We start from the raw sequence: 26,499 nt of genomic DNA, 5'->3' as shown, positions 1-26,499 counted from the left end.
CATATGATACTGAATATCTTTAAGTTCTTTACTGTATTTACAGATATTTTTAAGAAATGTAATGATTCCAATCTACATGCAAATACGATCATTCATCTAAGTGTAATGTAGAATTAAGGATATGGCTACTTTTTAAAGGCAATTTTATCAATGAAAATAGTTTTCATTGAAAACTACATCAAAATTCATTATATTGTTGACAGTACTCTGAAAGTAAATCAGTAAAAAAAAGCAAAAATAAAGTTCAGGAATTTAAAGAAATGGCAAGGAATTATGGAAATAAAGTATTTTATAGATATTAATTCATGAATCGAGAAACCTGTTTTTATGCATCACAGTACTTGTTTTCTGAAGATGAAAATAATTATATAGCAATTTTGATAATGGATAATCATGTGGAAAATACTTTAAAAATGCCTCCTGTAGGTTTTCTTTAGCATGTCTCCCAAAAGCTCTGTAAAGAGGGAATTCAGGGAAAACAAGTAGCAATTAGGAAAGAAATAAAGGAGGGTGATCCTAGATAGCCAATCACACTTAATAAAACATATATTCCTTTTGACCATTCTTATTCATACTTTCAAAGCAAATAATTTTTACAAAATTACTAAATTCTCCTGACATACTGTTCATTGAATGTACTGAAAACCTATAGAAAATTTTTCGGTCACCTTGAATACCAGTATTTGAGCAATGGTACCTGACCACGACACTATGTGCATGAAGACTGTATGTCAGAGCAAAAAGCAATGCCAGCCTTTCCTTTTAAAATTTTTCTAATTTTTCACCTTGAATAGCAATATTATACCTAAAACACTAGGTATATTATTATATAATATTATATAAATATAATATTATAGCAACATTGTACTAGAACACCTGTAACAACATAACACAAAAATCCAAGTGTTTAAAAATTAGTGTTAAAATTAAAGTAGGCCATGCAACTGCAGTTAACCCTTACATGAACTGAGTCTAAAGCACTCCTTAATCATGCTATTGTGGATTTTAACAGAATTTCATATACAATTACTTTTAGAAAAATTGAGATGAGCAAAAAAAGTTCTATCTCAAGAATTTTCATTAATATACACGAGGCATCTGAAATGAAAAGCTATTTAGATTGACACTGCATTCTTGTGACATTTGGGCTGACAAAATGAGCTGCAGCTCTCTACGTGGGCTGACACCAGAGATCGACTGCTCTTGGCCTCAGAGGAATGTACAAGGATCAGGAAACTAGGTCCCCACTTCAGAGAAGTCTGGAGGAGACAATGGTCACATAGCCACCCTTACCTCCTCCTACTTTCTTTTATTACTCTTTCCAGCCTGCCCTGGTGAAGATGTCATACCACCCCCTCTCCCTTGGCCCTGTCACAGGCCACTAGTTCATGACTTTGCCCATTCCCACACTTCGTCAAGCAATGGCACACCAGCTGGGAAGTCTCCAGCTCTCCTTCTTTTCCCCTCACTCCAATAGACTGGATATAACTACTTAGTGCAAGAACATAACAGCACTACCCTTGATATTACTGCAAGTATTTTTGGTTAATGACAAATCAAGCTTCCCAGGGGTTTGGCGCTGTAAATTTATGTTCAACGGTGTTCAGCTGCGGGGTGCTGAGAACCAAGCAAGGGGGGATGGCTGGAGACAGAAGTAGACCAGTGTTGCACCTTGGGCTTCTCTATCTACCCCAAATTCAGCCAAAAAAATCTCTACTAACATTTTAATACCTGTTGATAACTGTGTATTTCAGCACTATATTTCACTGTGCAAGATAAAATATGCTAACATCTGAAAATGTTGGCTGAACCCATTCTTGTTGGAGCTTTGTTTGACCGTATGACACTGCCTCAGGGATTAATTCATTACCAGTGTGCTTCCAGAAATTCCCTAAAACTTAATTTACTATCATGCTCCCTATTTACCATGCCACTGAAAAGAACGAGTAACATCTTTGTGCAAATACCAGATTATTAGTAATAAAATTGTAAATATTCACATTTTCTTGATTTACCAGACAATCACAATTAGGCTGTCTTCTGCTTAAGAACAACCTCTTCTCCTGCTAATGTCTTCTCTAGCTGTCTGTCCCCTAAAGATTATGGTTTTCTTTCTGTAGCCTAATAGTTGCCTTTTCTGCAAAGCTCCAAGCTTGCATAGCATGCTGAGAATGGCATGAAATGAAAATCTGACCTAACAGGTCTATTTTTAAGCAAGAATCAAATGGCGGCATTGGCTTTTGCTTACTTGTTTTGCTGAAGGTAATGGCTCCAGAATCTGAGACTTTAGTAAGTATTTAATATAGCTAATGAACTACAGTTGATGTACAGAGAGCCTCTACAGCCAAGTCACAAGTATAGTAAATACAGCTCAAGCTCTTGTACTGCTGTAGCTCCGTACTTAATGTGCCTCCTGAAGGCTGAGAGTTTTGTGAGCTGCAGTTAGAATGAAGGACACGGTGCTGTCCCTTGCACACCTACAGCTCCAGCTATGTTGGGCTGGTAGAGGTAACATTCACATTACATAAGAACACACATATTTGAAGTATTAGTAGAGACATACTAAAGTGTTAGGCTAATGTAACCTAAAGAAGGCTTCTCTGAGGGCCTTCTGCTCTTCTGCCTAAAAGTCTTAATAAAATGGTCATAGGGCAAATCATTTTCCCAATTCTTTTTAGTAACCTTATAATAATTTAGTAAATCATCAGAATACAATGAAATCAATATAGCACTTTCTTGTTGACTGCAAGTTCCTTCTGACTTTCTAGACTTAAATGAAAATGAAAATTGAATTTTTGTACTGTACATGATCCTAAACATTATTATGAACTGACTCCTTACATTTTTCTCAGTTCAGTCTTGATCCAAATTTACTTGTTGCCTAAGGCTGACTGAAAAGGCCTTTGTGCCTCCAGTGTGTTTATTTTCTCTGCAACCAAAATAAAATGTAAGCACAAATTTACAGACTTTTTTCCTTATTAGTTATTTAGTTACCTTATGGTACAGACTTTTTTGTGCACGCAATACACTGTTAGGCTCTGTATTGTACTCAGTGTAGAACCGAAATTCACAGCACAAGAAGAGGTGAAGGCCTTCCACAATTAACTTTCAAGGCACCTAATGAGTGAGTTCAGGTCCAAAGCAGTGCAAAGAACCTGAATTAATTAAGAGATGAGTTCTGCCTGACACAATACAGAATGAGTGCCCTTGAAGCTAGCGCTCAAGAGCAAGAACAACAAGGTATAGTGAAGGAAGTTATTCAAATGATGGAAGAGGACGATGAAAATAAATCATAAAAAAATATTCTGCAATCCTGTGACATCAGATCATCTCCTGATCTTCCATGCCATGCACGTTTTTACTATTAATTATCTTTGTGTATCATAATGGCACTCAGTGGGTCCAACTGGTCTAACAAAAAGGAAGTTAAAAAGCAAAGATGAAACCTGTGTGCATTTGAGAATGGAGACTATGAGTGAGGCATTTCCTCCTTGCAAATCCGAAAGACACTCAAATATGATGAACACACCTTACTTTTTCTCAATTCTTTTTCTTCTTCAGGTCTTTTCCCCTCAAATTTGTTGCTAAGCCTTCTTCCTTCCAATTATGTGCAAGGGACCCAAATGGCTCTCACTGGAGCTGTCAAATTGCTAATTGCAGAAGGTTTGTGTTTCCACCAGTCCACCTGCACACAGATTTATTTAACCCTCAGTTCCTGAGCCCAAATTCACTCTTTCTGTAGCAGGGTTGGGCTTTTGTTTGGTTCCCTGGAAGCAAAGAAATTTTCTCAGTTTATACTGTTAAGAATATGATTCTGCTTTGGGGCATTTAACTGCAATAACTGGTATTTAATAAATCCAAATGTGAAGTCTTTCTCTAAGGTAACTAACTTATGCTATTGCCCCCTATTTGTTTCAGTAATATGGACGACCACCTCTTTATGAAATATTGTTAAAGCTTAATACATTTTTTTTACCTTCACGACCTGAATTATAGTTCTCCATAATGATCACTTAAATTTATCCAGTCCAGTTGGACTTCAGTGCTGTGGAGTTCTCTCTACCTCATTAACAATTCAGTTCAGCCACCAGTCGTGTCTTTAGTACAGGTCTTAGAATGAAATCCACAGTGACAATAATTTTGATGGGCAATAAACATCCTATGACATTACAACCATCTACCTGAGTGTTTAAACACTCTTTATAATAAGGACCAGGGTATTTTTATGAAGAGACTTCTTGATTTACAGTCTGTCAAATATTAAGGGGGGAGATTATAAAGATCAGGAGTAGCTGAAAGGGAGTCCTGATGAAACAGAATATTTTCCCTTTGACATCTTTTTTTTTTTCTTATAAATATTTTCAGAGACAGTGAATGATTTATTTTAAAGTGACCCTAATTCAAGGATATGCCAATAAGGCAACTGTCTTTCTCTTTGATTTAGATGTTCCAGTCTTTCCTTTACGCAAAGACTATGTTGGCCTCATTTCCTTTATAAGCAATCTTGCTCCTAGAGTTACCAGCACACTGACTCACAAGTTGTTTCACTAGCAGGTAAGTGGAAGTTTACTAAATATATCTAAACCTCAGAGAGCCTGCTTGGAGAAAGTGAAAGATGCAATGTTATTTGTGGAATTAAGTGCCATATTACTAGTGTTCCCTAAAATCTTTCATCTTACAGTTATTCTTCTCTATAGCAAAATTTTGGCAGGGGTTTTATGCCTCTTTTGTCAAGTTTTAGTAAGATTTTCCTCGTTGCCGCCTGAAGAAGTTAAGCTATACAGCTTGAAAACTGCCACTAAAATGTTTCTTCTCTTTCAGATAGTGCTATTCCTGCTTCATCTCAGTTGTTCACTGCATCAGCCAGAGGTCACATAACTCTCAGAGACTTTCTAAGTAGTCATCAATGAGTCTTTTTCTGGATCTGGACTTGGAATTATGCAAGGAGGGCTACTCCTGCTGGGTATGTCTTTGTAACACTCACTGCTGCAAAGAGACTGAATCCTGTTCTCACTCTCTAGAGTAAGTATTGAGTAATTCCATCAATCTGCCTGTTACTGTTATAGATTTTTAGGAGTATAACTGACAGAAGACTGTGTGGTTTGGTGCACTGTAACTTCCAATATTCAGATACTTAATCCTATATTAGTCCGCAGCACACAGCAAAGGAAGGCAGAGGACAGCAGAGGTCTCCTTTCCTTGAAGGACACTACCACAAGGAAATCTGGGGCAGAGTAAATGCTTATATTTAACACATGTTATAGATACCTAAACTAACACTTATCCTACGACATTCCTTGTTATCATTTTTAGACCAGAAGCAGAAGCCAAATAACACCACACACACACGCACACATATATGCATGTAGTTCTGTGATAACTGTGCAGAAATGGAAATACCTGTTCCACCACAACACCATTGCCATGGGGATCTACATGCTAATGCATGGAACAGACAAGCTAGAATGACCTAATTTGTAGTATCTTCATAAACCCCACACACTTCCCCAGAGGTAGAGTTGGATGACAGCCCACCTTTTTCAATGAGACTTTGTCTACTTCTACCTATTGCAGGAGCCATGCCAGCATTGGATACCAACATGCAACCAGATTAAAGCTTTATGTAGCCACTATTCTAAATGCAAGCAGATTTTTATGGGCTTGCAGAATTTAAGTTTGATTTTTGCCACATTTATTTTCTTATTCCTTATTTCTCCCTCCCAGACAGATGGGCTCTGAAAAGGTACATCTCAAAGAGGTGTTTCCTTCACCCTGCCCCCATCCTATAGGTTTCCCAGAGAAACTAACCATCTGTTGAATTCATTTTTTAACCATTGTCTTTTCACTATTTTTACTTTTTAGTATAAAGAGATGTAAATACATTAGTTCAGTGGCAACATAAAAAACACAACAGTATTTTTAAAGTAGCTCTCAGGAAAGAAGATCCTTTATCTTTCATACATTCTTTGATTTAATAAGACATACCTGGGTTTACAAGATTGCACTTTTAAACAGGGGGATGGGCTATAAATCCACAACTTTGTTTTCTGTCATTTAAAAATATAAAATATTATTCTAATGGTTCCATCTGCTTTAACTATTGTTTTGTTTGCAACTACTGCAGCAACTGCAGCCAGAGAAAAAGATGGTGGCACCTAAAAAAAACACCTAGAAGGGCTGCTTTCTTTAGAGCAGAAACACAGAACTTCTTTTTCAAGAAATGATTGATGCTTTTCTGCACAGATTTCCTTGATGATTGTTGAAAACTTTTCAGTGATGGCACTGTTACTGGCAAACCTAATGATTTATAGGAAAGAATAAGAACAGAGCAGTGGCCTCAGAAATGTCACTTGAAGGCCTCTTGATTGATTTTTACAATGATCCCAGAGAACTATTTGTCCTATATTCAAATTAATTATTATTTTTCATTTCTTGTAAAAAGTTACAGCTATACATAGGTTTAAAATTTATTCTAAAGCAAGAAACAATAGTGTTAGAAAAGAAGGTTGAGTTTGGAGCACAGTAACTAATGTTTCAAAAAAATATGAATCAGCCTACGACAGTCTTAATAAAGAAACATGTATTTAGCAGGCATTGATCATTGTACCTTGTCACCAAGTCACTCCAATGGATTGAGACTGATCTGCTAGAGTGAAGGATGTGACCAAAGGGTATAAGTATGTCACTTCCAAAACATTTACCTGCCTCAGGCACAGTAGAGTTTTTCCTTAGGTAAATTTTAGGTAATTTTAGGTAAAATTAGGTAATTTTCCTTAGGTAAATTATGTTGTCAAAAATTACAATAGACTAATAATATTATTTCTTAATATATCACAACTTTGCAAAGCAACAGCAGCTTTACAGAGAGTGAGACTCCATGTGTTTAAAACAACTCTCACGATCACATATGCTGTCAGGCTGCAAGGACAGGGGAAACACTGAATTTCATTCCCTTCCCTGACAGCTGTGTATTAAATGACTACGTTCCCCCTCCCCAGGGCACAGCATGCTGTCTGCACCAGTGGGAAAGCCCCTCCAAAGGGCAAGCACTGGATAAGGAAGCAAAACACCTGTCATTAGGGCATTTATGTATTTACAGCCCTGGATTTTCTACAGGTTCTAGTTTTTCTCTATAGATTGCTCATTTTCAATAAATTGTTCACACACTTGATATGAAGAGGGTTATTTTACTAATGACTTTGTGGGCATTTTGTATTTATGCCTCATGACAAAGCAAGTATTTTTATATAACCTCCAACACTTTATGCAATTTTTTTTAGTTCTGGATACTTGAGATAACAGCATAGTTTGCAGTCTCAGCAATTGTATGCGAAAAATGATTCTGCCATCAGAATCACAAAATGTTTCCTGACATTTCAGCTTTAATTTCTTTTTCTTACTGTTATTTTAATGATTCTTGTCATTTCATTCATAAACATCTTAAATAATTCCTTTTCCTCTCTAATTGCAAAGCTTTTTTTAAGTATATTGAGAGCTCAGCCCATCTTTTCTTAATCATTTTTACTTTTCTTGCTTTCAGTATCTTTGCTGAAATATCCAGTGTTGTGCATCTTTTGAAGGAAGCTACACTAGCATCATATAGAGAGTAGTCCTGGCCCATAAGTTTCTGCATAGCTTAGATGCTTTATTGTATTTTTTGTTGTTGGCAACAAAATCATGGCATATCGAATATACCTCACCTTAAATACAAATGAGGATATCTTTCCTGAGAGTGACATTTTTCCTTATTCATAAAATAAACACTTAACTGTGGTATTTCAGTGCTGATCTTAAGGGGAATAGAAAAATAATTATCCATAAGAAATAAACTCATCTTTTGGATTTTCCTCATCTTTGCAAGACCTCCAGTCTTTCCAGTTTCTGATCTGGTCAGAAAATTATTTTTATCCAATATCCAAAGCCAGCAAAAAACTAGTGTATAGAATTCTCTTCAACATATACACACATATCTGACATTTAAAATTTCAGCAAGTAAGATTTGCAGCTTAATTTCACTCTAGAAATGCTGCTTTATAAGGAAGCCACAATTAAAATAATGTGATAAATATTTTGCTAGTAATTAGCCCGGCTGGCGTATGTATGGTTTTAGATACAACAATATTTTTTCTGTATTTAGCTTGTATACACACACTTCCTTTTTCTGTGTCTTTGCTGTTTTCTTCAAAAAGTACTGTATCAGTGTGAAGTTATTTCTAAGAAAGTAATAGACACTGAAATCATATAGGACATACATTCATTATTCTGATGCAGTATATCTCCAAGATACAAACATTTAGCTAGGTCTGATGCCAGTTCATGAATTTGAGATTAGGCTACATAATGTTCCATAGCGTCCACACATGTGGGGAACTAGAATAGCTGTAATCAGTCATTAATACCTAGCTAACACTATTTTGTTGAACACTAGAGGGACATCAAAGCAAAAGAATAAATTAACTAATAGCTTATGGATATTAATCAGAATTGTTTATGAAATTTCAGCTGGTGATAAGATGAAACACCACATATCATAGTATCTTAATTTTTCATCATAGTTATCACATGCCCTTATTTGATATTCTTTTACTTAGATTGTAATTTTAAAGAAAAAAAAACTTTGAAGGAAACTGACTGTGTTTATACTAATACCACAATTTAAATTAGTTTTTCTTATGATATAAGTTTATTTCAATGAGCAGATAGAAATTTTATCAACTGAACAATGAAACATAAGCACAGAGTACAGCAATCTCACTGTTCTCTGAACACATGGTACTTTTTTCTAGGATGTACCTACAGCAGTAAGTGGGGGAAACGTGTTTCTGAAGGACCTTCTCTGGAAAGAGATCTTTCTGTTAGACCTAAAGGCAAGCAACTGAGACTGTTCATATTCAGGACAGGATGGAAATTATTGCTGTCACCCTTTTGCTATCATCACAGTTGTTGTTTTGTTCAGTGTTTGCTGAGCAAAGTTTGTAACATAAAATGCCTATTTTAAGGTACAGACATTTTTTAGTTTTACATGAAAGAAAGTTATCAAATACACACTTTTTGCCCTCTAAGTTACTGCTGGGAAATACCAGTACTTTCAGCATGATTCCCAAAGGAAGAGCCCTTGGGGCCTTGAATAGTTTCCTAAGGGGAAGGACCTGGTTATTAAGCCCTAGCAGAGGAAGAACCCTGGCATCTGAGTTTCACAACCAAGGAACTACTCGTGCTGCAGTTTGTACAGAGATTGTTACACTGGTGGGGATGTCTGAGCTGAATGGAAACAGCATAGTGTTGGCACTGGTAGAAATGTAGTTATTGATAAAGAGCTCACAAAGTTAGGGTTAGTTTACCCTGAGTAAACTGCTATGCATGGTAGCCTGCAGCTACCTCACACATCAGCACAGTGTGCTGCAGCCCCAGCACCAACCAGCACCACCAGCTCACCCCATTTTCAGTGTACACCATGGTGTAAGGAGAAAATGTGAAATGAACACACTATTAATTGCTATTGTTACTTAGGGAAGAAAAGGTCTGGATAGTCTCAAGGGAGATAACAGGAGTGAGAGGGCAGGAGCAGAAAGAAGCACAGATGGAAAGAGAGAGCAAGAAATTTGCCTTTCAGCACAGCAAGCTGCTAAACTGTCTCTGGGCTTCCTGTGAAACCATAACCTCTTACAAAGTTACCAGTCAGCAATCCTCCACACAGAAAAAAAAGAATGCTCCAAGTTTTGCTTCTCAGCTTGTTTCAAAAAGGAGCAATATTTATACATAATTGAAGAACTGTGCTGCCTTTAAAGTTGAGTAGCAACTTCTCAGATGCCTCCTGCACTATAGGGGTCTGTTTAATAAACAGTGAGGGGTTTAAAATCTGGGCCATCTGGGAAAACTATTTCCTTCAAGGGTTTAAGAATTGCAGCTGAGGATGTTTCACATATGATCTGCTATTTTTTGCCAAGCAGATTTCTGTCTGGGATTTTTTTATACAGACCATGTTGAGGTACTTAATCATAGTCAACCTAGAAGTCAGTGGGATATTTTGAGTACTCTGAAACAGCCAGTGATCTTCACTTTCGCTATGGACAGAAAACCTAGGGGAGGTTAAGCAGGCAACTTGCAAGCTAACAGAGCCCTTAGGAATCTGTAAATATTCTAGAGTAATTCCTCTGAGTCAGTTAGTTTTAACATCTGTAAAGAACTATACAATGTGCAGGGCAAGGCTGAATCAGGCTCTTCGTGTCCTTTTTCCCTTACTTGCTCAATTCAGGGCTAAGCCCAGCGGGTAGACATAAAGAAACGGCTGTTAGGAAGTGAAGGGAACATCCTGCCCTCATAGCTTACTTCCTAAAAAAGGTCCAGTCCCCTTTGTGTCCATGAAAGACATTGTTTACCTACTAAAAAAAAAAAAAAAAAAAAAAAAAAGAAAGAAAGAAAAAAATTGGGGAATAAAAAGGAAAAAAAAAAGGTTGTCTTTTCATTTGTTTTACAGCCTTAAAAACTAAGCCGCCACATCAATGTTTTTAAGTGGCTTGTTTCCTTCTTAAATGCCTGGTACGTCTGGAAAAGCTGGAAACTAGGGAAAAGGTAATTGTCCATAATTTTTTCTCGAATGTATTTTGATACAAAACAGTAATAGGTTGAATGGAAGTAACTGAAAAAGTATATAGCTCCCATCCATGGGACTTTCGCTGCCATTTTCAGAAAAAGGTCATCCTAAGCACCACCAGGCAGCATAACTTGTCACACACAGCTTGTCCAACCCTCCACAACAGATTAATGTTCCACTATGACCAAGTTTTAGAAGGAGAACTAAGCTGAACAGATTACCAGGTGTCCTGATGCCTGAGTTACTTTATCTAAACCAATGAGAGTTTATACACTGGATAGCTTTGGGGATAAAATGCTAGACAATAACATCAGAAAGGCATTTGCTAATGCGTTGGAGACTTTTTCGGATTGAGAAAAGGTCACGATATTTCAAGTGCAAGTACCTCTGTATACACTGAATGGATTGTAAAGTATACTATATATACCTGTGTCTGAAACACAAAATGCTCTTTTCCATTCCTAATAAATTATTTTGTAAAAATAGATATATACACATGGAAAGACAGGGAACTAATACATTTAATGGATCTAGAAACAAATCACTGCATCTACAAAAGTATCTAGGTATCTCAGCCATTTTGTGCATTCCAAAAGCAGAAGAGCCTACTCAATGCCCTTACAGTTTTTATTCACTGCCAGCAAATACAGCTTGGGGTCTCTCCAATAAAGGGAGGTATGGTTTTCTAGTAAAAAATTAATGGATGCAGATGAAAAAAAAAAAACAACCTGGGAAATTATACAGTGTTCAAGATGAAGTTACTTTTGTTGCTATTACAGCTGACCAGGCCAGTTTATTTAACGTTTTAGAATTGAGGGAAGTGTGTTGTTTATTTAATGAATAAGTTTTCATTCACTTAAAAAAATAAAATAAAATCAAGTGCAGACCTATTACTTTCTTTCAGGTGCTAAGTCATTGCATTTCTACTGTAGAGAAAATTCAATTTTTGTAATCAATAAGCACTGGGCATACAGGAAAGAATTATGCTTTTTGTCCAAGGCTATTTCTGCATGCTGCTGGGAGTTCCCAGCACCCACAGAGGCATTCTTAGCTTTGTCACAACCTGAAACACCTGGAGTTGGCTTTTAGATGTGTAATATATTCTATTGCAAACATGCTTTGCAAGTGTCAGAGTGTTGTAAAGAGCCAAACCATGATCATGGTGAATGAATACAATTACAACTGACAGATAATCTGAATTCTACTTGTGTCCTAAGTTTGTTCAATATTATCAGTATAGTTCCTGGTACCGGCTTCCAGTCTCAAAGTCTCCTGCTTCATCTTGCTTTAGATTTACTACAAATTGAATAGATATTGCTGATAATATTATAAATGTATGCATTTTTAGTAACTTCAGTATTGCCATCAACTCATTGCTCATTATACTAGCTCAGAAGACTGCCTCTTTCTGGATAAATAATGTTTCTGAATATACAATATTAATTAGATGTTGATTTCTCCCTCTAGGACCTAATCTAAACATTAAAAAGAATGGGTTGAGGGTTTTGCACTTTTTCTGGTACAGATACAATTGCAAATGTGTTTCAGACTTAAATGGGGGTTTTTTGTCATTTATTGGCTTTTGACTGTTTTACATTTCTTGCTACAGTCAGGCAAACTTATTCTTAGACTGTGAATGACCTCGAGAAATGTAAAATTCAAACAGTTCAGTCATTACCAGGAAAAAAATTGTTGTAGTATAAGGCATTTTTTTATTCTTAAATGTTTGTATTCTATTTTTAACAATTCTGACACATAAACACTAGTTTTGAAAGGCTGATTTCAGATACCTGCAAATGATAAATCTGAGGTCTTTCAGAGGGTGGTGTTGGTACGTGGCATGAACCCTTTATCTAGACAATACAATGATGAAGCAAACTGACAAGTTATTGACAGCAGGGAGGAAATCTGTTGCATTCAGCCTGTCCCTGGTAGTGTAAACAACACAGGAGGGTAAGGATTTTTTTCATCTGATGATTATTTATAACTTCATGTGAAATGACCTTGGCCTTAATTTCTGTAGCCAGTGGAAATATGCATCCAAGCTCCAAGGTGTCTTCTTTTACCATTAGTTTTTAGAACACACTGAGGTTACTCATAATGTTCACAACAGCTTTACATCCTGAGTGTAGTCTGTCTGTTCTACACTACTTAGATATGTTAAACTACTTCATGCACAGTACCTGACAGATCTGCAGCAATGAAAGAATCCTGTAAATGTGGAACTTACTGAAGATGTATGATATAATGTGTATTGCATAGATCAAGCACTGGATTTACTACCTGTGTACAGCACCACATACACAGACATTTCTGCCTGGGAAGTCTGAGACAGAAACATGACTGTGCACCACACTGAAGCATAAGAAAAGCAGATAATTGGCAAGATGCTTGATGGAACCCAAATAAAATAGTGTACAATAGCCATGTATACATGATGAAATGACAGTCTCTGAAATAAGAATGTCTTTTTCTGGCTGTTAAGTGTTTGAAAAAAAACATTAAGTAGTATAATGTAATTATTCAGTTTATGGTAAATGCGCCCAAACCTTATAAGTGCTCTAACCAAATGCTGTACTTAATATGAAGTTACTATAAAATTATAAGCAGAAGATGTAATATATCATGCCATTCATAATACTATATGTTTTCAGTGAAGAAACCTTCATGAATGTCATGCAGATTATCTTAGCAATATGACTACATAGCAAAGAAGCATTATTGACAAACAGTTCTGAAAGAATAGTGACTGAACAAACGCATTTTTGCCAACTGATTGTCCTGTTTAAATACCATTGAAATGAGGCTTTGTCTGAAGTATCCTTGTGGACTTTCTATTAAAAGTCAAGATTAAGTTGTTAAACAGAATGCTAGATTAGAAATCATAAAACTTAACTGTGGCAGTAGCTTTAGGTGAGACTAGGAAAAACATATAATTACAAAGACATTGCTGTGCTCTTATTCTTGTTAGCCACTCCCTACTTCACATACCAACAGATGTTGACCCAATTGTCTTTGGGAATGTCCATGTGTGCTGCAGTGCAAATAGTTCATTCATTCCACTACACGGCCTTTGTTTTCAGATAAGTATGGGTACAATTTCAAATGCTTTCTCTTAAGTGAGCTTGTTTCAATTTAATTCATGATGGCTGGTGGTGCAAATCTCAGCATTCTTCATCACAAGTAGCACCTGTTTTCCATTGCAAAGTGGCCAACCACAATCATCTGCATTAAGACTAAACACATTCAAGCAGCAGTTCAGCTGCCCCAATTACAGATATCCACCGACACTTGCAGAAAGCATTGTTTGTATACAAAATAATTAAAACTTTTGACTCCTTCCTTTGAAACAGTAACAGAACGTATTATGGTATTCAGTGGCCCTGACTACCAACAAATGTCCAAAGGAATCTGAGGATTTATTCATATGAAAGTGTCAGACAAAACTGTTTTAAGCTTAAAAACAGAGGGAGAATATTTCAGTTCTGTTAAAAAGGGTGGCCTTCCAAACAGCAACTGCATATGTGTTTCACAAGTGGGGCTTTCTTCACAAGCAAAAGTGGATCTGATTGTTTATGGGTAATATCCAAGCTAAATGTATATCATATCCATTTATACGTTAATGAAAAACCTAAAAGCCTAGTCCCCTGGAAAGGTTCCTATATGCTTTGATGTAGTGTAGATCAGGATCATTACGGAGAAAGGAAAACATCATCCTGATGTGAAATAACATTTGGTCTTTCAGACCATTGTAAAATACAGCCAAGAAAAGTTGTACTTTTGATCTTAATCTGCATTAGAAATATGTTGATTAAATCACAAGACAGTTTCAATTTAAATTAAAAGGAAGCCTCACACTAGTAGCTAACATGCCTCTAAAAACATCAGTATTTATGAATGTTCACATTTAAACTTGAAGGCATTTCATTTCACCATCAACAGTGTGGTGGTAAACATGTTACTGTTCTGGACAACAGTTTATCTTGGCACTGGTCTCATTTGTGTCTAATAATGCAAATCTTGTGAGAAACACCAGACTTTCTCAAAGCAAACAGCTGGACCAGTAAAGGTTGCCAAATTCTTGAAGTCTGTCAGATCAGTTTCAGTAAATGCGAGAAAACTATTGGTAAAGAAAACTACATATACTTTTTAAAACTGCTTTGAAGCTAAAAGAGAATTTACAATTTGTTTTCTTCTAAGGCTCAGCAAAGCCTGGAGCAGCCCTTATTTTACTCAAACCAACTTTTCCTGTCTCTGATGATGATATATGTACATTCCTTTGCAACAGGTAATATTTCATATGCCTATTTTTGCCATGTCTGTGTGGTAAATTTCGTCTTGATATTTATGTTTCTATCTGTTTTATTGTAGGAGAAATGCCAGACATTTCAGCTAAGTCTTAAAATTGCTTCAGATGGAGAAAGCCTTCATCAAAAGACAAATGATCTGACTGAGAGATCAGCTTCAGAGTAAAGCCAAGCCTGAAAAACAACAATCCAGAATCTTTCCACGACCAGAAGAAATGAGCACTGAGAGACCTTCCAACTTAATCAAACATCCAGGGCAGACAAGCATTCCTTACCTCGAAAACATAACTGATTTCTCCTTAAATATTACTGACTGCACCCAGGTAGTGGTGCCAGAGGAAGTTTTTTTCACTGTTGCTGCTGCTGGAATACTGGAAAATCTGCTTGTCCTTATTGCTGTTTTTAGAAATAAGAATTTGCATTTGCCCATGTACTTCTTCATATGTAGTTTAGCCATTTCAGACATGTTAGGTAGCTTGTACAAAACTCTGGAGAACATCTTTATCATCTTGTGTAAAATGGGGTACCTGACACGTCGCGGGGACTTTGAGAAAAAGCTGGATGATGCCATGGATTCCATGTTCATTCTGTCTTTACTGGGGTCAATTTTCAGCTTGTTAGCTATTGCAGCAGACAGATACATCACTATCTTCTACGCTTTGCGGTACCATAATATCATGACATTAAGAAGGGCCTTGGTTATCTTGGCAATCATTTGGACATTCTGTGCTGGCAGTAGCATTGCCATTGCCCTCTTCTCCTATGAAGCAGCAACAGTCATTCCCTTCACCATCTTGTTCCCTTTGATGATGTTTTTTATACTGTGCCTTTATGTCCATATGTTCCTCCTGGCACGATCTCATGCTAAAAAGATTGCCTCACTGCCAACCAGCACAGTCCATCAGAGAACTAACATGAAAGGAGCCATTACACTGACTATTTTCCTTGGAGTTTTCCTTTGCTGTTGGGCTCCCTTTGTTCTTCACATCCTCTTAGCCAGGTTTTGCCCTCATAACCCATACTGTGCCTGCTACATGTCCATTTTCCATGTCAATGGGACACTTATAATGTGCAATGCGATCATTGACCCAATGATTTTTGCATTCCGAAGCCCAGAATTATGGAGTACATTTAAGAAGATGTTCTGCTGCACCAGGTCAAACTGGAACTGCTAGATGCTTCATGAAAAATGAAGATTATAGAAGCACATCTATAGGGTACTGTGCAACATCAGTTTGCAGAATTCAAAATACCAGCAATTATAGTCAAAGCAATACTGTGCTTGTAGGATGCTGCCAGAGACTTTCAGAAGGGTACCAAAGAAAGCATAAAAACTAATCATGCACATAAATCTTTGCAAACCAGATCTCCAGAAATAATACTGCTTAAGTTAATTCTGGTGATAATTTTTATGAAAGTAAAAAAATAACTCTATCTTAACTATCTTTTGTCATTTCAGAAAAATTCAAATCCAAATATTCTGCATCAAGTATTGCATTACATCAGAGATGAGTTTATGCCAATTCCTTTTATATCAGTAATTTCAGTTTGAGGTGTGTAATACTTTAAAATTCTTTTATTTAAATCACAATCAAATAAGCATTTGTTTCTAAACTGCACATTTATATAAAAGACTAGGATAAAGTAGAAAATATAGACATGTAATTGAATTTTGCTGGAAAAGTGAATTCATGACTGCTCTTTAACATCTAGTCTCTTTAAAATCATGCAATTAGTGTTCTCTACATCTCAAAAATAATTTTTTGAGTGTAAGTCCAAGAGAAGAAGATATTTTGGTTTGAAAACTATTTTTAGTGACTTAAGAGTTTTTCCCAACATAAAGTTGTTGTGGCAGCAAAGGTGTGGTTTGAATTTTAAAACGACAAAGCCAGGTCTGCACTAGCAAAGGGCTAAGCTTGCCATGACCCCATTGGAAGTCCCTGGTCCAGTTTGCATTAATAAAATAATAAACTTTGCAGACAGTAAAATAAGTTTGATTCGGCCATGAATTTCTAAACATACTACAACAAAGAACTGGAAAAAACAAAATACCAGACACAAAATTCAAAGACCTCCAAGGAAGTCAGCCACTGGAATAAGGAGCCAGCTAGCCAGTCTGGAAGGATGCTACAAAACAGTTCGTAATTTACAAAATCCTAGTGAGAAAATTTTGAATTGTCTCTGGCAAAATAATACAAAACTTGAAGGCAGAATAGTTTTCAACGGCAAAATATCCTGAAGCAGTCCAGAGCATATGGTGAGAAATTAACCTCACAATAACTCAGTGGAGTTAGTCAGCTGTGCCAGAGAGAATGTTTAGTAAGAGACAGCCATGAAACTAAGAAAGCCAAAGCACAGCTAGAACAAGGAGGGGAAAAGATAAAACCTGTTAGAATTCATAGACAAATAGAAGAATTTACTCTGACGGAACACTAAGTACAACAGGAATTTCAAGATATATGGAATATCTACCAAACCATACATATTCAGGTGGACTTAGGCTTACAGATAAAGATACAACAAAGGGACAATAAACCTGAAAGTCTCTATAGAACCAAGCAAAGAAAATATCTTTAATGAGAAAAGAGATACTAAAATGAAAATTTTTCAAACCTATATATTTACCAAAAAAAAAAGGTTTATCTATGAAATGCAAGTTCAGAAAGGAGTTCAGATATAATCACACATTTTACTTTAATGAGAATTTTTCATTTCCATCAAAAGTAGAACAAATATAGAGCTGCACAGCAGGAAATTACTTTTAAATTAAATTTAAAAATTATACAATACTAAAGGCAAGGCAAAACAAAAGACCTACAGTACCATAATACCCTGTGCACATAGTTTATGTGCTTCAAAATGTTAAAAAATATTCATCAGAAAATTGTGATTTAGGCAGCCCCTATGTTAACTATGCAACACATTAAATACCTACTAAATAAACCTTAACTCAGAACTTTATTTTTCACCTACTTCACTAAAACAGACATAGTTAAGAGAGGTAAGTAGTCTCCACTATGTTACAATTCACTGCATCTTGTTAGGAAGTCCACTCTAACTCCACAGATGCAAGGCCTCCATGTTCAGAATGAGGTCTCCAAATGAAATTTTTAATAAAATATGTGCAATAATTAACCTCATAACTTCTAAACACAGAGAAGTAATCCTTAAAGAAAACACTGTACATTTAGCACTGCAAAGAGGAACATTCAAAACAGACTCATGTCAAAATCTAAAATTCAGCAGTAAAACACATCATTGAAATGCTGTATAAAGTACTCCCTGTCTTGTGGAGATGCTGACAGTTAGGGCTGGGAAAGGGACAAATGTGAGACCCCAGGCTGGGCATGGACATGGCTGTGGCTATAGCAGGCCCCAGACTGAGCCGCCTGCTTTCTCCTACCACACCAGCCACGTGGCAGCTCAGGGTAGTCCTGAGGCAAGTGTGGCTTGGCCTGGAGGAAACAGGACAACTTGGACCTGGCTGCCTTCAGCCCTCAAGTGACTGCCCTCACCTACACAAGAGCCTCAGGAACTGGCTGGTTCTAGCCTTCCTTGCAGCATGCCCAAGCCCAGGGAAAGAGGAGGGGGAGCAGCTGCTCACAGACCCTAGGAGCCACAGCCCAGCTTTCATCCCTGCACTGCCAGCACTTTGCTTTGCAACAAGGACCTGGGCTCCTACCTTGCCACCAAGCCTGGTCTGCAGGCCATGCCCAGGGGAGAGTGGCCAGAGGCAACAGTGTTGGACAAGGCACAATTCCTACCCTCGTCCTACATGTCCAGCCGGTCTTCAGGGTTTCCCTACTGCCCTATGTAAGGTGCAGCCTCAAGAAATGGCTGGGAGTGGTGGCACTCTACTGCCACGGTCCCAGACCTACACCAGAAGCCCTCAGACAGCCTGTGTGGTGCACAGACTGCTCACCAACATCTGGACTCACTTTGTCCCTTTCATTATCCACAGCTCAGCCTCAGCCTTGGCCTAAAACACCAAGAACTTAAAATACAGAATCCATCCTACAAGCACACGTTTAATCCCCTTCCTCTTGGCCCTATGTCAAGGGCAGAGCAAACTGTCCTCCAGTAACCCAGCATCTGTCCACTCCTTCCCATACTGTCCCAGTGTCTTTCTCAGCACCATCCCCAAGCCTCCAGCCACCTGAAAAACACAGAGCAGCCATGGTCATGTCTGTTATGGCCCAGTGAGATTTTTCTTAACATGTAGCTTGTTAAAACAAGGAGCCTCCACTTAGGCAGCAAATTTTTGGCAGGTTTTGTCCCACACTGTTTTCTATGACTTGAAAGTATTATGCAGTTACTGACATTGGATCTCAAATTGCCATGAGATCCAAGAACTGTCTGGAACTGGTTCCCACCTGATGCTACCAGGAGTTAAATGCCTAATCTTTGCAGCCTACCTGGTCTCATCTGTGGATACAGTCAGAACACTCCAAAACATTTGTTCATGTCAGGATGCCGGAGCAACAACTAAACTAAGGGTTTGAGGTTACATCTTTAAACTGGTGGTAGAAACTTGATGGCTGTTACAGTTAAACTCTATGTTTAATGCACAGCCAGCCAGTAAGATTGGGAAAAACCACTACACAAGCGGATATAAGACAAAGCACAGAGATAGCAAGGTTGTAAATTATGAGAACTGTCTGTTGTCTATTTTTGTTGTGTTCAAAACAACAGAACTTGCCATGTTCTCTGTGTAAATTTCTAAGAAATGCAGATCCTATGTATTCATAATACAGCTGAAATCTACATCACAATATTGGCTCTCAAACTGAGCCTAAGGGTTATATAAAGAAGTCAATATAAAATTCAAAAGACACATATAAAAAATTTTTAGTTTTTCTTCACTTTGCAGCTGTTATGATTAAATAGTGCATTCTTTTAAAAATATATCCTTTCTGGGAAGGCAGGAGGAAGAGCACAAAATATTCTTGAATAAAAAAGCTTCTAGAAAGATTTTAATTTTCAAGTCTGCCAGCATTTGTTGCATGTCAGCAGATGGGTAAATCTCTGTATGTTATCTTCTAATTGGCTGTAAAATTCATTTGCATTTTAGCAGTTGTGCAGTCTCCAAGCAAATAAGTTTTCCTGTTTCACATACTAATGTCGCCATATATTTTCCTGTGTTACTCTTCGAACAGGTTCCTTAAGCAACGGTTTGTGAAACCTTCATTGTATTGTACTGAAGTCACTCTTGAAACTATAGTCTGATATATTAATGCATAATAGTGGGCACCTTTCTCAGATTTTGGGACTTCTGCCCAGATTTAGATTACAAGTATTTGGGAGACAGAACTTGTACCTTATCTTTGGAAGAAATAAGTTCATCTTGGATCCTACCAGAACCTAGTAAGTCTGGAAGGAAAATCCAGTCCCTTGAAAATCACAGGCAACACTACAATTGTTGTTTCATTTGGAAGGGCCCATGGAACTTCACATGCCTGTGGCACCAAAACATTTCTTAGTCAATTACTGCAAAACCAAAGAAGAAAAGCCCCTCCTCTGTTTCTGTTGTTTTGAACTGAACTTCATGTTCAGGAACAAAGTGAACAAATCTGATAAAGGCACCCAGGGGAAATAATTCTGCTGAAGCAGTCGGGATGCCAGTGAGGGAGAGACTTGCAGAGCAGTTTGGTTTTGTTCACAAAATAGCAAGACAAACATAGTTCATTTGTGAGAAAATATAGTTTAGAGTTTATTTCTGTGAGAAAAATCTGGTTTCTATGAATTATGGTACTGGGAAAGACTTTCAGAAAAATAGGTGTCTTGGGCTTCTATTAGCTAAACAAAATTTTGTTTTTTCAAACAATATTAAAGTAACTGGAAAAGAAATTTGACTTGAAGTGCAGAGCACTGTCAAAAGCAAGCAATATTTGTTTATAATATTTGTTTATAATATGAGTTGGGGCAAATGTTAGCCTTCTCTTTTTAAACATCTCAAGCAAGATATGTCAGCTAAAATTACAGGCAGGAAAAGAGTAAAAGGATCTTAAGGTTTCTATTTATTGTGAGACCTAATGCTGCTTGTAATAGTACTAAATTGTGATTATGTTTACAACCTTCTCAATTTCACTGATTTTTTTTATTTAGTTTAGCCTTGGAGGCTTGGAACTTTCATTACTTTTGTTTCAGTACTAAAGATCAACATTTCAAGCCAATACTTTTTGTAAAAAGTCTTTTTGAGTCAGATTTGAACTAAACTCTTCAAATGATACATTTATTCAGACAGTATCTATTCCCCAAGTAGGCACATGATCTGGTTTTGAATTCTCTCAAGACAATTACAGCAGATAGATGTCTACGAAGATATTTTGTGTTCATCATTTGATAGTGCTTTCATACGGCTTTGTTTGAAGTGTCACTTTTACAGAAGACACAATGCCGTTGTGAGCTTCTGATTCAAAGAGAAGGACTTACAGGACAATTCTGTAGAAAATGAGTGTGACCATTTCAGAAAACTTTTCATGTTCACTTGAAAGCAGTTTTCTTATGTCTGCAAATCCCTTCAAATTACTGCTGTAACAAAGTTAGTACTATGGAACTGTCACACATACTCTAATGAATAACCACCATTATTTAACAAGTAATTCTGGATAAGCAAGCTGGAGTACAAATGCTTAATGAATAATTAAAATTATTTATTGCTTTCCATATATAGATTTATTTTTTACATTAAGGCCATGAGATAAGTTTCTTACTTCACATTCCGTTGCTTCAGCAGCACCTTCACACTACCATTTATTACAATTTCTCTCCTTCAACCATTACACCTAAACTTCATGAAGGTAGAGCTAGTCAAAAACCATTTGCTAACAGGAGGAGTTACTCCACTGGCAACTTCACACCCTCTGACATACTGACCAAGGATGGAAGAAATGAGGCATGTGGCCTGGCTGGACGGCTGTATTGACCGTTCAGCTGCAGTAAGGCAGGTGCATGGTTATCATGGATACCCAAACGGCCCCTTTGGCAGTGTTGTTGTATAGGAAGGTTTCCAAAACAAAAAAGCAGGCTTCACTGCATGCAGCTTTACAGATCAACAACTTGTTTCAGTGTCATGGTCTTGAGGCACTGCCAGGTCTGACTGTCCCTGCCCACCCCTGGGGATCCCCCAACTCTGCTCGTGGCCCAGAATCCCATTTCAGCCCCCCAGAGTCGTCAGCCCCTGCCTCAGCAATGCTGCAGCAGGGCTGGTGTCCAGATCCCCACAGCTCTGCCCTGCCCAGCCATGGGTCCTGCCGAGCCAGGCCCACCTGTGGACCTACGTCCTGGACCAGCCTCAGCCCATCCCTAGGGAAGTGTCCGATGCCCAGGGCTGGGCTGCCTTGCTCCTGTCTAGGGTTGTGGGACAAGCCCTGGCTGCCAGGCAGGTCCAGCCCTGATGGACCCCAGAGGAGCCCCATGGCCACCAGCCCCCACAGCACCCTGACTTTAAGCTGTTAGTTACAAGCAGGCAGCCAAGATCCACTTCCACAGAATCTGGAACCACACAGGAGCCTCTGTAGCATAGCATGAGAATGCTGGGCTCTGCAGGGAGCCTCAGTGTCAGCATAACACCATGTACTTTAATACAGTCTCTAAAGCCAGCAAGAAATGTCTTCAGCCCCTTTAAAATCCTATCACATAAGTTATTCTGGCTAATCATCCCTTGCGGACAATTTAAATTTGGTCTCAGTGCTTGGTGGCATTATAAGTCTAAGGTAGATGTCTTCCAATTCAAAACTAGTTTCCCAGTCCCAGGGACTCCTGCGGCTACTCGCTTTCAAAACCAATTGATATTATCCACCATGCTAAAGATGCATTTGAGCTTTCATTTGAATTTTAAAGAACGATCTACAGAGTCTGCTTCACTGATGTACCACTTCAGTCTTACAGTCTTACATTTTCATTTACTTGAGAAATGAAACCACAGCCAAGAAATTTGGGTAATCGTGTCATCTGGTGTGACAGATAAATCTGTCTTAACTGCCAGTCTGTGCAATGAGGTAAAAAAAGGGAGAGAGAAAAAAAACTTTCTTCAGCCTGGCGCAGAGTGGTCCATGTCAGAGGGCAAGCTGGGAGGAACTGATGGAGGCCTGAGGTCTCTCATCTGCACTTAGCTTCCTCTCAGATCACAGCAGAGTCTTTGGAAGAGGGGGAATTTGGATAAAATGCAGCTGCTGGCTCCTGGATGAGCAGGCAGCTGAAAGAAGCACAGCCTTGCAAGCAAGAGCTGACTGGTTAATAAGGAGCTGAGACTGGCAGGGTTTCCCATTAGAGGAGCCAGTACTAGGGGTTGTTAGAAGTCTGGGAACAGGCTCAGGGAAAAGGGTCACTGAAGATTAATTTTTTTTTTTTTTTTTTTTTTTTAAATAAGGATGTGAAATGAACTAAATCAATTCTTTAGTCTTTTTCTACACATAGTGGTCTTTACTGAAGTCTTTGTCTGGGTGGGTCAGGAGTATCAGGGGCATGAGAAAGCTCATCGGGCGGAGGGTTGCCTGATCTCCCAGGCTGCAAATGTTGCCAACAAAGCCAGGGTCAGGCTAGGAGGAAAGAAGGCACAGAAGAAACAAGTAATTTCTAGGATTGGGTAGGACAGCCTGGAAGTAAGCACAACAGAGAAAGAAATGGTTGGAGAGGACATATTCACCTTGCACTGCTACAAAGAAGTGTGCAGACCTGAGAGAGAAGCAGAAATGAAGAAAATAAGATTCAGAGTCAGAAGAAGCAAAAGAATGTTGAGATGTGAGTGAAAGGACAAGGATATGTCCAGAACAGGGCTTTTGTTGTTGATTTGCAATAACAACCAATAATTGGGGGGGGGTGGGGGGGGGTGGGGGGGTGTCAGCTGCATTTTCTGTTTGATGTTGATGTATTGGCTGCAAGTGCTCAGGTCCTGGCAGTTGAGGGGAGCTGCAGGAGCGGCCTTTTGTGGAGATGTGGAGAGAGGCTGGAGGTGTCCTGTGCCCAATAACCAGTTCCAGCCAGGTCTGAAGGATCCAACACAGGGCACAGCTGCACACTTCATGGTTGCACCTCTGTGAAAATGTGCTTATGAGTAAAAACGCTGTGCAGCAGATGTGAGAAAAGAGTTGGGGGAAAATGTGAGAGAAACAGCCCTGTAGACACCAAAGCTAGAGAAGAAGGAGGCTGAGGAGGTGCTACAGGCACTGGAACGGAGACTCCCCTGCAGCCTGTGGAGAGACCATGGTGAAGCAGGTAGTTCCCTGAAGCCCTTGGAGGTGACCATGCAGAAGCAGCTATTCACACTGCATGCAGTCCATGGAGGACTCTGCTGGAACAGCTGGGTGTTTCCTGAAGGAACGGCAACCTGTGAAAAGCCCATGCTGGAGCAGGTTTACCCTGAAGGGCTGCAGCCCACTGAAGAGGACACATGCTGGAGCAGAAGATACATACGAGTAGGAAGGAGTGGCAGAGAGGAACTGCTATGGACCAACCACAGCCCCCATTCCCCATTCCATTTCAAGGCAGAGGAGGACATACAGGAGTCATGAAGTTGAGCCTGAAAAGAAGGGTAGGGTGGGGGGAAGGTCTTTTTAGTTTTGTCTTTGTTTCTTGCCATCATACTCTGTTTCAATTGTCAATAAATTAATTTTGCTGAGGCTGAGTCAGTTTTGCCTATGACAGTAACTGATAAGAAATCTACCTGTCTGTATCTTGACCCACAAGCTTTTTTCACCTTATTTTCTCCCCCTGTCCTGTTGAGGAAAGCAAGTGAGAGAGCAACTGGGTGGGCATCTGGCAGCAAGCCAAGGTCAACCCACCACAATCAATTAATCCTAAAAATTAGGATTAACCGTTCTCCTAGAGATCAGATGCAATAGGATTGCAAGTATGGGCAAACCTCAGGCGAAGGAAATGGAGTGCTGTAGACTAGTTTCTTGAACTTGCACGAGCTTTCATGGATATCCCAACCTGAAGCATCTTTAAGTGCTCTCACAATGACAGGAAAACACTTAGACTAACTGATGAATAAATCACAGATAAAAATGTTAAAATTAGTTCTGTGAATAAACCTTTGGCATCCTTTTACCTCAAAGCACTGGGACAAACTAAATAAATCTCTTTCCAGATGATGAGAGTAAACTTTTCAGGTATACATGGCTTTGTGTGCTGAGTACCAACTGCCAGCTTTCTGTCATCAGATGGTGAAAACTGGGTGAAAATTCCTCTGACTGTTAGAAGACAATCTGAATTAAATAAAGAGGTGATTTAAAATTGGGCTCAGAGCTTAGTATTATTGCCTTGATAGTGCCCAATAAAATCTGAACATTCAGGAATAATATTTTATATTGAAAATGCACACCAGTAGCTTCTTATAACAGGATATTGTGTGACAGCTGGTCAGGAGTGTTCTCAAAATGGTCCATATATTTACGGTTTATTTAACTGCTGTTCAAGCTCAAACCCTGTCATCTTTCAGAACTAATGTCAGTCTCAGCATGTCAAAGGCAAAATTTTCTGACAATACTCAAGCAAGATACAGGCAAGTATCTTTCTTGGCTGTATCTTCTTTCTCTTGCTGCAAGATACAGGCAGAACTGACACAGCCTGTGAAGCAGTTATTTCTGTTTGACATATTAGTGCCAGAGCTACAGTACCACATGGCAAAAAGAGCACTTGCCTCAGAAATCCCAGTGAAGAGGTGGCTAATAAGGAAAAAATATTTTGACCACCAGCTGCCATTACTTCTGCCAAGGAGGAAAGTCATCAGTGGTGGCAGTAGCTAGGAGTGCCCAGTGCCTGGAAGGAATGGTGAAGCTGTGACTAGCTGATTCACCGTGATCTCTTGTTGTGGTTCTTCTCAATGTCATGCCACAAAGTAATTGAAACATTTGTACGTATCTTCACAGACATACAGGTATACTTTCTTCATACTGCTTTATTCATAAAGGTTCTTTCAGCTCACACAGGCTTTCACTCTCAGTCCTGCATCCATTTGATTTAGTGACCAAAGAAGCCTTAAAGTACATTTCCTGTGTTATCTCTTTGGATATGTGTAAATAAAGGGATACTGTACCTCATGGAAGAATTGAAAACAGGTCCTGAAGAATCTGTAATGTAAACAGGGTTTACAATGGCTTAATTATTAATTTATTTTTTATTTCCTTCCCCATACCTTCCAAAAATATTTGGTTTCTTCCTTAAATCATTGTCATAAAATTGCCACGATCCTGGTCCTTGTTAATGTATCATGTCTGGGAGTCAGTTAGAGTCAGATTAAGTGTTCTGTTTCTGGTATTTCAAAAGTAACCCGATAATTTAAATTTTAAAGCATGTACATTCATTTGAAATTCAGATGTTGAGGTTTCAAAAATATTTCATGCATCATATCTGCAAAATGCTTTGTATCTATTCCATAACTAAATACCTGACAGTACACTTTCCTCAGCTGATTGTCCTCCCAGCAGCTAAAGCATGATGATAAATTTTAGCTTAAATGACTAAAATTACCAACGTAGTATCTGCACCAACATTCATTAGCCTATTCAAATGTTTGTTTCCTTGCATTTGTAACAGAAAATGTGAGTAAAAGGCAGTACTCTGAAAGAAAAGATTGTAGGACTGAATAAAATAAAG

The 26,499-nt window shown here is 38.3% G+C and overlaps 1 protein-coding gene and 1 long non-coding RNA gene across 3 annotated transcripts in view; one reads left to right on the top strand and one right to left on the bottom strand.

The window, feature by feature from the left end:
* The window catches only part of LOC119145227, an 84,729-nt gene that overhangs the window by 46,959 nt on the left and 11,271 nt on the right, over positions 1 to 26,499 (bottom strand). Inside the window, exon 4 of one of the 2 annotated variants that reach the window (XR_005103352.1) lies at positions 25,836 to 25,973. The exons of the other annotated variant lie outside the window; for it this stretch is intronic. This is a non-coding gene — a long non-coding RNA (uncharacterized LOC119145227). Of the gene's footprint in view, positions 1 to 25,835; positions 25,974 to 26,499 lie in introns of those variants that run through there. 2 annotated transcript variants of the gene reach the window in all.
* MC2R (melanocortin 2 receptor) lies at positions 14,970 to 16,154 on the top strand. The gene has a single exon (XM_037381504.1). The coding sequence runs from the start codon at positions 15,117 to 15,119 to the stop codon at positions 16,074 to 16,076; it is 960 nt and encodes a 319-aa protein (XP_037237401.1). The 5' UTR covers positions 14,970 to 15,116; the 3' UTR covers positions 16,077 to 16,154.

Source organism: Falco rusticolus, chromosome 3, assembly GCF_015220075.1.
Source record: "Falco rusticolus isolate bFalRus1 chromosome 3, bFalRus1.pri, whole genome shotgun sequence".
Lineage (NCBI taxonomy): Eukaryota > Metazoa > Chordata > Aves > Falconiformes > Falconidae > Falco > Falco rusticolus.
Note: the sequence above shows the minus strand (reverse complement) of the source record. Positions and strands in the feature narration are given on the sequence as shown.

Bases quoted from the DNA above. Each gene is read 5' to 3' on its own strand.
- MC2R (XM_037381504.1), top strand. From the start codon at position 15,117: ATGAGCACTGAGAGACCTTCCAACTTAATCAAACATCCAGGGCAGACA.